This window comes from Maylandia zebra, linkage group LG1 (genome assembly GCF_041146795.1).
Source record: "Maylandia zebra isolate NMK-2024a linkage group LG1, Mzebra_GT3a, whole genome shotgun sequence".
NCBI lineage: Eukaryota > Metazoa > Chordata > Actinopteri > Cichliformes > Cichlidae > Maylandia > Maylandia zebra.
The window spans coordinates 40830393-40843214 of record NC_135167.1 but is presented as its reverse complement, the minus strand read 5'-3'; the positions used below and the strand labels follow the sequence as shown (position 1 = coordinate 40843214).

Below are 12822 nucleotides of genomic sequence, written 5' to 3'. Positions count from 1 at the left end.
ATAGTCACAGATGTTCAAATCAACATGAAATGAACCAAATACGATGATTACGCCTCTAATGATTCACCTCCTGTACTTACTGCTGTACGCTTACTGACGCCTGTAATTACGTTTTACTTCTTTAAAGTTGCCACTTCCCATTTTTTATTTCCATATTATTTTATTGTCTAGCGCATTTATTTCCTTATGTATTTATGATTTGTTTATTTAATGAATTTACATGACAAGTCGTTATGTTACAAACTCCTCATAGTTGAAACAACCGCCTCAGGTCACTGCTGTGAAGCTGCACAAATAACAAACCTATTCAATTCAATACATCGTTACTGAAAAGATAAACACATATACATCCCCATTTATTCAATTATATAAAGAGGTGCAAGTTGAAACTAGTTCTTGTTAGTTTAGGCAGTTTGTCACAAAGTCCACAGTGCAGGCTGTTGGCTGCTGCCAGTCACAATGCAAACTTTAAGCCTTTAAGCAGGCGAGTTAGAAAATACAGGGACAAGCTGGGAATCGTCCACAGCATTGCGGCCTTTCCGGTGTGGCGGATAAATACAACAACCGAGACAAACACTGTGGGGTTTTGTAAATATAATAATAAACGCAAATTTGCTGTGTGATTGTGTAACTTTATTAGCAGCGTCCTCCGCTCAGCCCCTTAATGCTCTCAGGTCGCTATGGCAACACAAATATTTCTTTCAAAATAAGACGCACAACTACAACACGGGAGAGACCCAGGGAGACCGAGCACACGATTAAAACCCTGAAAACCATAAAATTTCACGACCGAGTCTCAACTCTCACGGCCCGGACCATGACCCGGGGGTTGGGGACAGCTGATCCACAGAGACCCAACAGTTGGTATCAGGCTGTACACATGTTTAACGTGGGGCCTGAGCCCGCTGGAGCCCCTGCTGGATGCTGGGGGAAGTGCAGGGTGTGGTGCTTCTGACAAAACTCTGATTTACTGTCTCAGCCTAATGCTCAGAGTCTCGTTCGGTCCAGCATTTCTCCCTCTGTCGTCCCAGTTTTTGGGCTCCACCAGTCCACTGTCTGTGTGAGGAAGCTTTTCAAATGAGTTCCTCTCAAACTAAAAGCAGCTGCCTGTAGGGCAGAGACGACATGCATGGGAGGAAACCCTCTGTGGCGAGACGAGCCGTGGGGTCAGCTGACGATCCTTTACTGACCTTAAAAGACGAGCGTGAGCTGCTGAGAGGAGCACGGCAGCAGGGAAGCTGGTCACTGCGTTTAAGGCCGAGAAGTGAGGAAGTCAGGAAAGTCTGTTTCCATTTCACATGTGGAGTTTCTCTGCTCTGGTCACGTGGCCGAGTCGGCCACTTGTGGTTGTCAGAGGCCAGATGAGTGCATTGTGGAGGAAATGTAAAAGCTCCTTGGTCATGTGTTGATGTGTTCATGCAGCAGCTTGTTCTCGGTTCTCATTAGAATTCCTGAGCTGAGTGGAAAAGAACTGGTGTGGCCTCAGAGGCACGTACGCAGTATCGCTCCATTTATTGTTTTCAGATGCAAAACTCCAGGCTGAATGCCGTCCCGGTGGTGAAACGGGACGCTGTCCATGCTGAGAAACACGAGACGGCTTCATTTACTCTTTCCAGCGCTGCCGATTCTCCCTGCGAGCAAATCGAATTTACCCACCCCGACTCTCCCACAGGGACTCCCAGGTCAGGAGAATCGGCTTCCTGCATCACCGAGATTAAAAAGCAACCGTAGAGCGAGGTCAAAGGTCGGAAGACAACAGGAGGAACGGCAAACGGTCCCATGGGACTCGGATTACTTAAGGAGAGACGAGCTGCGCTGGCACAAAGGAACAGAGCAGGGCAGGTGGTTCAAATCTGCCCTTAAGGCCCCACAGCAGCGGCGCTGAGCAGCATGTGGAAATACACATACATGTACGTGCTACAAACACCCACATGAAGAACGGTGGCAGATATTTGTCCTTCAAACTGGGACCATGACTTTTTGGGGTCTTAAACTGGGACTTTGTTCAATCGGAGCTGCAGTTCCTCTGACGTCCACCTGAGGCGCCGTCACAAAGAGCAGGTTTAAGCGCTTTTATTTAAACAGGCTTTCTGCTGATTTTATTGAATCATTATTTATTTACGTTAAAAAAATACCTGTTTATTTTATTATGTCTTATTGTATCTTTATATTGGAGATCATGACATTTAATGTTCTTGTATCAGTTTTGGTTTCTACAGCTGATAACGGCCAGCCGCCGCTTCCTGGCTGCTAAGAACCCGTCATTAACCAAGCAGCAGGATGAAAAATAATACGGCAAAAGTATGAAAGAAGGGAACATGGAGCGAATGTTCTTTTATGCATGAAAACATTTAAGTTTGAAGCTCAAGCTCCACAACCTGCTGCAGGCTTCAGCTATGATTCCAGCAAAGAGAGAAAGAAAGAGGAAGTGCAACAGGGAGGAAGAATGTTTTTGGAAATCTTTGCAATGAAAATATAATGACACACACACACACACACACACACACACACACACACACACACACACACACACACACACACACACACACACACACACACACGACTCCCCTGAGACCAGAGAGAGTCTGTGCTGATGCTGCCATATTAGGAGAACCAGCAGGGAGGAAAAACATCTGGACTGCAGCAGCATTTACTAAACACATCAGCAACTGTGGGAAAATTCACACCCCACACACACACACACACACACACACACACACACACACACACACACACACACACACACAGTGTACCTTGTGTTTAAACTGTGTGCTGATGCCCCACCGCAGCTTTCTGATTGGCTAATTTCACAGCTAGTGAGTCTATTATTGACCGTGGTCTGGGCTCACCCAGTGTGTGTGTGTGTGTGTGTGTGTGTGGGGCTGCCAAAGGAGGCTGATTTAGACAGAAAGTACTCTGAAAGGGAAGTACTCCGTTCAGATCAAAGTACTTGAGAGGGCCAATCAGAAAGCAGCAGCATGACATCACTCACATTAGGAAGCCCAGAGTTTAGCATTATTGCCAGAAGTGCCATATTTGGAAACAGAGGGGGGAGGGGCAAGCTATCAGCTAATGCTAATTAGCATCCACAGACAAGATAACGGCCGATTAGAGCTCAGTAAAAATAAATCAAGTAGAATTTCACCAGAACTGAAGCGTGTTAGCACAGCGACCTCATAGCAGCCATTTCATTGGTCACATTAGGGCTGGGCGATATGACCCAAAATTCATATCTCGATATTTTTTAGCTGGATGGAGATATAAGATATATATCTCGATATATATTTTTTTAAGCCATAAAGTAAGAACAAAAAGAGAGTTCTTAGTCAAAGCTGTGTCCCAGATGTCACACAGGCACTTTTATTAACATACAGCACAGATGTACATGAAAAATTACTCAAAATTAAATTATGAGCATTCATTAAATAATCATGCTCCATAAATAAAAGAAAACAAGGTTGTTTTTGTGCTAAACAAAGAGCTCACAATTGTGCAGTCAAAATGTAAACTAAAAGACGCTGAGCGTAATAACAAAGACAGACAGATTTCACAGCTGCTCTATTTCCAAGTTTTACTGCGTGACTGACAGCCTGGAGTTTGAAATCCGCTTCATAACCACGTCTCTTACAGGTGCCATTTATAGTCCTTATACACACACAAGGTAATATTACGTTGAAGCACAGTACGTATCACTCCGCGAAGCTCCTCGGTAGCCGTAATGCGCCGACAATCTATCAAGCGGTGCAGCTCCGTAGTTTACCAAAGTCGTACTCAAACATTTGTGACAGATTGCTGAGCGCCGTGTACCACATAAAATCGGTTCGCGGCCATCAAGCACAACCAGAATTCATACATAAGGCGCGCTGTCAACTTTTGAGAGAATGAAAGGATTTTAGGGTTAGCGCTGTTAGCTCGTTAGCACGTTGACGCCGTCCAGCCCCACGCATGGGGCGATGCGCAGTAACTCGTTAACGGAGATTTGCCGTGTCCGTCTTGTCGCTGCCTGCACGTGAAGCGATGGGGTAGGAGGGGGAGTTGTCTTCAGTGAAGGCGAGGCGGAGTAACGTTGCGTAGAGACAAAAGTGGACGAAAGAGAGGCAAACTTGCGGCTCCACAACTATAATTATAACGTAACATAGACTATATCGATATAAAGGATATTGTCACATCTTATATCTCGTATAAAAATATATCGATATGTTTTAAAAACTCGATATATCGCCCAGCTCTAGGTCACATTAGGTCAATAAAGGCTCCAACAGCACAAACCTGGTCCACAGGTGCAGTCCAAAGTTAGCCGAAGTGAAGCCAAGCAGCCAGCTAGCAGCTACAGCCACCTGTGTCAGCATCCACCTGTCAGTCAAAAAGGCCACGCCCCTAACAATACAAACTACAAGCCTTAATACGTATTTGACCTTGTTTTTAATGAGGGGGGCTTTAAGAGGGTAAAACTGATGATGCTGGCGTTCCTCACGCCAAGCCTGCAACTGATAAAACGTCCTGAGTGAAGAGCTCGCACAGATTTGTGAAGGCTAAAATGATGGTTTGAACCTTGTTGTTTGGTGCAACAGCAGGTATTCAGTTACCAGGATGCGGAGACGATCCTGAATACAAGGCTTTGTTCCCCAAAGATCAAATGCTTCCCATTCACATTCAAACTTGTGGCCACCGATGCATCGTTGCACGCGACTGCTGACGTCAGCACGCAGCGGTTCGCTCTGTTAACTTTCAGACACCATCAGGCGCCATGGCAGAACAAAGCCTCAGTGAGTCCGAGGAGGAGGAGTGGCCCCCGCAGTGCGGAAATGTGACATGATTGTGTTATGGCGGCATGTGTGTCTGCCTGTGAGGGATGGCCAAGGCTGGACCTCCATTCTTCTGTTTCAATGTGGCTTCTATAACAGGAAGTCAGAAAGAAACAGACGAACGTGACGCTCGACCGTGATGTGGGAATAATGAGAATAACGAGTTCCCAGCTGGGATCGTTCCTGCAAACGCCTCCTCAGAGTCAGGACAGCAGATCGCAGCTTCACAGCTCACTGAGCTCAGCCAGACGCTGCCCCCTGCTGGTGGGTTTGTGCAGATAAATACGATTGTTGAATCGCTTTATGACATCATGATGCATCGTTTTCATCTCCTTCGACCATCTAAGACAACGGTGTGATCACCTGATGTCTGGAAAACGCCGCTCACTCTTATTTTGAAGGTTCAGTCGCTGCCTTCCTGTTATAGTGATTATAGTTTATTTCTCTCTTTCGTTTTGACCTTTGGTTTTTAAGTCAGTTTAGTCTCCGGGGTGGATTCTCTTGTTTCAGTCCTTACAGCCAGGCTGCTGCAGCGCAGTGTTCAGTTTGAGTTTCCTGTGAGCTGCAGGGGGCGCTCTAGCTAGAACATGACAAGGGTGGAGAACTGATAGGCAGGGTTTTAATAGTTTTGCAATTTTCTCTAGTTTTTATTTTTATTTAGTTTTGACTTCAGATTTTCAATTTTATATCAGTTTTAATTAGTTTTTACCAGTTGTTTGCTAGTTTAGTTTATAGTTTTTTGAAAATCCTTAGTTTCAGTATAGTTTTGATTAGTTTCAGTTATAGTTTTAGTTGTTTGCAATAATTAAGTGCAACAAAATCCCAGTTTCATCATATCAGTCATGCTCTTCTGCTCATCCTCGGGTATGTTGCTATTCCAGCTACCATACCCTGGACAGGTCGCCTGTCTGTCGCAGGGCTAACACGCAGAGACAGACAACTCACATTCCCACCTATGGGTTCTTTAAATAAATAAATAAATAAATAAATAAATAAATAAAGGCAGATGAACAACCACTGATACCAGGCAACTATAAAATGTATATCTTGGCCCCAATGAGACTATTAACTCTTGCAGCACCGGGTGTTCGTAATTTTGGTTCAAGTGAATTGATAAACTTTGTGAAGGCAATTGACTCACACAGTTGTGTAGATGTCCCCGTCCTGTTGTCTCGGGATGCATCACGCTGCCTTGCCTGGGTTAGCTTCTGTTTTCTGGGATGAGGGTTGAGTGTGCTCCCTTCTCAAGGTAAGCTAGGTTAGCCTTCTTGTGTGAGCTTTTCAAGTGCACTTTAAGGTTTGTGGGATTTTTTCCCTTTAGAAATGTCCCTCATAATTTGTCTCTTTCCACTACAAGACACTTGCTTTATCCAAAACACAGTCATATTCAAAGTAATCCCAAATTGGACTCTGGCGCTTTCTTCTGACTTTTCCTGACATGATTCTGCGCGAGGACGGAGCAGCAACACAGACGACTCGACTAACGTGCTGCCACCTGCTGGCATGATGAGACACAGCAAGAAAAAATCTGGAAACTAAACTTCATTTTCACCCTCGACTATTGTAGGACACGCACACATCAATGAAAACTAGACACATTTTTGCTATAAATTCAGTTAATTTTAGTTAGTTTTGTGAGCACTCATTACAGTTTTAGTTAGTTTTCCTTTTTTGTTTTTATTTTTATTTCCGTTAACGAAAATGTTTTTTCACTTCTAGTTTTCGTTATTTCGTTAGTTTTTGTTCACGATAATAACCTTGCTGATAGGCGGAGCTCATGAGAGGAGCAGGTGAGGCAGCTGATCCATGCACCGCTGTTAAACACCGGGGAAACTATATTTAACCCTTTGAAGCCGGTCGGACCAGCACGCTCCGTTTTGCGTAACTATTTTTAAATCCCGGTAGCTCTGCAACCACGTAAGCTAGGGCAATCATTTGTTTTGCATATGAAACTGGAGGAGTTGTACTTACATCTGATGCCATCAGCTTGTCCTCGGTCACGGTTTCCTTCCACATATAGCTTTACAAAAACTGCATAAAAGCACTTGCAGGAACAAAAACATAATATTCCAGAAACACGCTTTGCCGATCCGATCAGCTGTTTGTAACACTTCCTACATCCATCAGCGAACTATCGCATGTCCGCCATGACCTGCCCGAAACCGGAAGTGATGTCATTTTGCGGAAATGTAGTTTTTTACCATCGTGGCCTTATGAGCCTATACTGGTGTTTTTAAAAGTTATGTTTGACTTTATGACTTTCTGGGATGCTGAGGACTCATATTGCACTGCTGGAAATAGTTTATTTTGATGCATTTGCTGTTATTTTTGCAAATTTGCACTATAATATTTATTTTCGTTTTTCCTGCAGTGTATAAAAATTGGTGTATTTCAAAAATAAAACTATGAAGACACGTAAAATAAATTTCCTGTGGTGGGAAACTATTTTGTGCAACTTTTTTGTATTTACAGTTTTGAGGGATAAGCCTCTAAAATTTCTGTAACTAGAAATATATGTTAAAAAAACGATTTTCAATATTTTTGTAGTTTATTGCACTTTTTTGCATTTTATGTAATTACTATGCACTTAATGCAGACATATTATTAAAATTTAGGCTGTAATGGTTGTATTGATGTATAGCAACTTGAAATGCTCCAAAAATGTCTCCACAGCAGGTAAAAATATAATATAAACTCTGGCGGACTTGGTTCTATGGTCGGTCTTAAAGGGTTAAGATACATGCATGTACAAATTCCAGAATTGTTTAGCAAAGAAGTAAAGAGGTAGCATCATGTTTTAGTTGTTTTAGCTGGTGTAGTTACAGCTGAACGTGTTGAGGAATGAAATGCGACACATCTGCTGCTCCCACATCTCCAAAGCTTTAAACTCACCCTCGCTCCCGGCCTGAGGAGGCAGCGCGTCTCACAGTGAAACGATCAGAAATGCGAGCAGGAAAACACGCCCACGTGGAGGCAAATCAGCAGCAGCTTCCTCCTACACGACCCGGCTCGAGGCCACACGGACGCCGTTCCTCCAATCAGAGCTGCCACTGAACCATCAGGACTGTAATTAGGGGGCGACGCACCACCACCTGAGCCCCGAACGCCACTTAATTACCCAGGATGCCTCTCTCTACACGCTTCACATCTGGAAATGAGTTCCAGCAATTTCTGTGAAATCAGACTTCTCTCTTTAAAGACAGACGGCTCCGCGGGGAGTAAAGGCGTAGAAATAAAGGACACAGCAGGGGGCGCTGTGGAGACGAGCGACGAAGAACAGGCAGGAGCAGAGGTTCGGATGGTCGACCTCCACCAGCTACACCTCTCCACCCGCCTCCCTCTCATTCACACACGAATGACTGCTTCTGACTTTCATCCCCGTTCTCTCCGGAGCAGACCTCCACCTCTCCGGGCTTCTGCTCCACCTGCTCTCTACTCTCCCAGCGTCCTCATCCACAGAGAGTCCTGTCTGTCACCAAATCCCAGCCCTCGTCCGTCACTCCTACTCCACACCTCACCGCTGTCGTCACACACTTTGTGCACCACCCTCCACACTGCTGCTCCCTGATCCTCCGTCCCTCTTTCATGTTCATCATCAGTTACTACTCTTCATCCTCTTCATTAATTATCACACCTGTCCAGTAAAGTCACCAGAATTTATTTCACACCAACCAGCTCAGACTGAGATGCATCACCTGATATCATCAAAGGTTATCGGTCACAACCTGAATACTCTAGATTATATTCCACGCTGTGAGCACCACGTTTCCTCCACAAAACCAAACCTCCAAACGTTTCGTAGATCAAGAGTAAAAGCGTTCGTCTCTGGCGGTTTATCTAATCGGCACAAATTTGTATTTCTTATTTCACAAGATGGAAATAATCTAAAGCAAACATGAGACTTTCTTCAGCCTCCTGGAAAGACACGTTTATGTGGCCGATAACGCGGCACTGACACGGTGGCGCCACATTTCTATTAAAGCACGGAGGATTTACAGTCTGTGTGGCACCACAGCTGCATCAGCAGCACCCCGTCTGCAGCGACTTCACCTCCAACAACCTCCAACCAACACTCCCCGTACGGTCTGTGCGCCTGTGTGAGCGAGGCCTACACCCACCTCCACGTCGCAGACTTTCCTCTTTCCTTTGAGGGCTTCTTCTCCACGCAGCATAAAATTGAAGTGAGTCAGTCTGCATCAGTGCATCTATAGTAATACAGGAAACTCCCTGCAGACGGAGTTTCCTGCCGGGTTTCGCTCTAACTGCCCACCGGAGAGCGTGGAGCCTCCCGAGGACGAGTCTGCTGATGTCAGCACGAGTCCCTCAGGTGCACCATGACCTAGTTAGGAGGAAAATCTTTGGAGCGTGATTCTCTCCAGTCGCTAACCTGCTGCCTCCCTACGACGTCCAGCCGCCCAAATGTAAGACGAGTGCCGGCGATTCAGAGCGAGTCTGCGCTCACGCGTGAACGACCAACTTTCTCTGTGTGACGGTAAACACGGGCAGAAATCACAGCGCAGCCTTTCTCTCGCAGCTATGTGGACACCTGCAACAAAAGCTGCAAGCCGACACCTGAACGCCATCACCGCCACCGCGGAAAGAAACAGCTCAGGGAAATCTGACCTGCCAGGAGTTCACACGTACACAGCACCTCAGCCTTTCAGGCCCCACTGTGAACACCGACTGTGGCTCATACGTGGAGCAGCTGTGGCTCAGGCGCAGGTCTGGCCCCACCTGTGTGGACCTGCTGCTGCTCTGGATCAAAGAGTCGAATATCACCGAGCCAGACGCCTTCACTTCCTCCTCCATCTGCACCAACGATAACCTGCTCCATGGGAGCGCCGCGGCCGCCACACGGCCTTCGCATTGTTCACAGCCGAGGCCCATTACAATGAAGTTGCACCTTGGCTTCCCCGGAGCCTCCACAGACAGGAAGTCAGCAGCACATTAAACACGAATGACATCTGCTGAGACAAAGACGCGCACAAACACCGGAGGTCGAGGGTACAAACCTGCAGGTTCACCAGGAGAGGCTTTATGAGCCGTGACGCAGCGTTTCATGTTTAAATCTGCAGCTCAGTTTGACTCCCGCTCTGCAGGTGAAGGCTTCTTAGTCTGGACCTCTTTATCTTCAGGCCCGTTTCTTTTCTTGCAGCTTTGTATGACTCAGTTACAGAGGACTCGCCTCTTTCTTCGTCACACGGGTCCAGGAGCAGAAACGTCGGAGCTCTTATTGGGAGTTTGGCCGTGTTTGATGCGAACATCCAGCACTGGAACAGGAGCCACGAGACAGGGCGGAGGGAAGTGGAGAAAGGTGCTCGTTCATTAGCTAACACTGGAGCACACGCTACTCAACACAGAGCTTTTTCACACTCGTGAATATTTGGTGCAAACTTGGCGTGCAGTTTTGCAAGAACCTCAACAAAACTTCAGAACGTGACCAAGACGCCACCGGGACTTCTGATGACTGACAAGCAGCTTTGATATCTTTCACAGTCAGTTTCAGGAGAAACAACACGACTTGTGCGTTTGACACGAATCCTCTGTGTGTGCACCGCGAGCCTGCCACAGCTCCCACAGAGACCCATTATAACACAGCACGGGGTGTCCTGCTGCTTTACACATGTGAAGCACATCGTATGCTCAGTTCAGTCACACGCCAGACATCGAGATATCTGCCCGACTCTTCTCTACCAGCGAGACTAAAGCTCCTCGGTGAAGCACAGCATCGTCTCAGAGCGGCGACACGATGAACCCTAGTGGATCAAAGTGTTCTGGTCGGTGGACACTTGGCTGAAAACATGTTAGAAACGGGGATACCGCCGGCCCGCGAAGCACTGGGCTGGAGTAACCTGACGTCACGCAGGGTTGAGCTGCTTTATCACATGAGACCTGAAAGCTGATCTGGGTCGCAGGCAGGTGAGCCCGAAGGTTTAAGAGGCACTGCAGCAGCTGGATCCTCTCATGGAGCAGGAACGTGCACTGGAACGACGTGCACATGGTGCTACAGAGCAAACTGACCCGTCGTGACGACTGAAGAAGTCTTTCTCCTGCTCTGTTAGATGTGCTGACAGAGCAGCTTACGTACGTCCTGCTGATGTTGACCCCGACAGCCCTGATTGGTCAGATGGGCCTCGTCGCACAAAACAAGTTTATCGAACCGTTACTCTACCTGCATTTGGAGTTTAGACAAAATTCATGGTCGTTTACACAGAAAGTGTTTTAGTTGCAGCACAGTCTGCACACATGGCAGCAAAAATATACTTGAATGCACAACAACAAATTAAATAAAAGTGGGACCGTTTGCTTACAGGACTCAGCCGCTCTTCAGCTGTAAATGGTTTAAATGGCTCTGTGCTGTGAGGGTTGAATGACATACCTCTCAGCGTTTATGAAACCTGACTCTGTTTATACACTACAGAGCTCTGAGAGACCATCTGTCCCAGATGTTTTATCCAGCTGAACAGGACATAAAAACTTGTACGTGAATCATCAAAGTGTTCTCCAGCATGTCTGCAAACAACAAGTCACCACAAAGTCCATTTGTCCTGCAGTGAGTGTTTTTAATGCATCACATGCATGAAATATTGCACAGCGAAGTTGCTGCAGGATTCATAACAGAATAAAAGAAATCTGACCCTCCATTGTGGCACCTGCAGTCCAGTCACACACCAGACTCATTCAACATGAGACGAGCCCGAAGAGGCAAGCTGTCAGAAAACTCTAAACACCTGAAACAACAGCACGAGCTGAGAGTTGACGCCTGGCTGTTTGATGAGTCTGGAGCATCCTTTCCACACAGACAGACAGCAGGGTCCATCGGTGACGTGTTCAGTTAAACACCCTGCTTCAGGTTCTGTCTCCATGGTAACAGCAGGGCAGCATCCAGCCCTCCTGAGCAGGATGCTCCAAGCCAAGAAAGTCCAGCCTCACTATGAAGTCCACTCCACAGAGAGCGGTCACGGCGCAGCATCGCTACAGTGTCCTCCAAACGAAACGTGAATCACGCCACACACAGACACTCATCTCCACGTGGCCTGCTGACTGTACCACAGGAGGGAGGTAAGCCTGTCCTGCCCGGGCCTCACGCGGTATGAATGAACTGACAGGTCCTGACGGCTTCATTCCTAAAATCAACGTTTTTTATCCACATATAACTGATGGGGTGGGCAGCCTACGCCAAAGTCTATAGGAAAAACGGCTAATTTTACCCGGTGCGATCGGCAGCAATCAAACACAGTGCACGCACGCACAGTAGACACGTGCCCCTCTTTCCTAAATGCACTCTCCAGTCGCCATGAAAGGATAAGTTTGATTATCGAGAAGGACATTTTAATCTTGTTTAAAGGAGTAAAAACTGCACATTTCGGGTTTGGAGATGGTGGGAAGAGAGACCGACAAGCCGGAAGAAGAAGGGGGAGAGTAAAGAAAGTAAAGCCCGTGTGTGGATGTGATGCACGCCGAATTTAAGCTCACTTCGTCACAGATAAATTCACCCTTCTGTGTTACTGCAGCGGCTTCACAGACCTGCCTGGAGCATGTTCGCGTATAATTAGCCTATTTTTGAATGCAGTTTGGCCCAACGCGCATCATTACTTCACTTCCTGGCAGCAGCGTGGTCCCTAAAAAACAAAAGCGGTCGGCTGCCAGCCTTTTGTCTGCGGCCGGGTGAGCGGCCTCCCCGGGGACAACCGGGGACTGGTGAGGCGGCCCGGAGGCTTCCCTGACAGTGGACACCATGTTGGGTCCAGAACTTCTCCGCGGGCTGCGAGCCGTCCGAGCCCGCGGAGGAGGCGCTAGCCGCCGGCTAACAGGTACTCTTCAGGGGGAACTTACAGATGTGAGGAGCGGTCTCATCTGTTCGCGCTCTTCCTCCATTTCCAGCGCAGGCTCCTCTTCCTTTCACCCGCGAGCTGCTGGATCATCCGAGTTTAGAGTGTAGCCGCCGGCTCCCGGTCCTTCTCCGCCTCCTTCTTCTTTATTCTTAAGGCTTCTCCGCCGCCACTACTTTACGTCT

The 12822-nt window shown here is 47.1% G+C and overlaps 1 protein-coding gene across 1 annotated transcript in view; it reads right to left on the bottom strand.

Annotated features, from left to right (window-relative positions):
- Positions 1 to 12822, bottom strand: part of LOC101470792 (sodium bicarbonate cotransporter 3) — a 34944-nt gene extending 22122 nt beyond the window's left edge. Inside the window, exon 1 of the mRNA XM_076886399.1 lies at positions 12642 to 12822. Within this exon, the coding sequence (XP_076742514.1) occupies positions 12642 to 12683 (42 nt within the window). The 5' untranslated portion in view covers positions 12684 to 12822. The remainder of the gene's footprint in view (positions 1 to 12641) is intronic.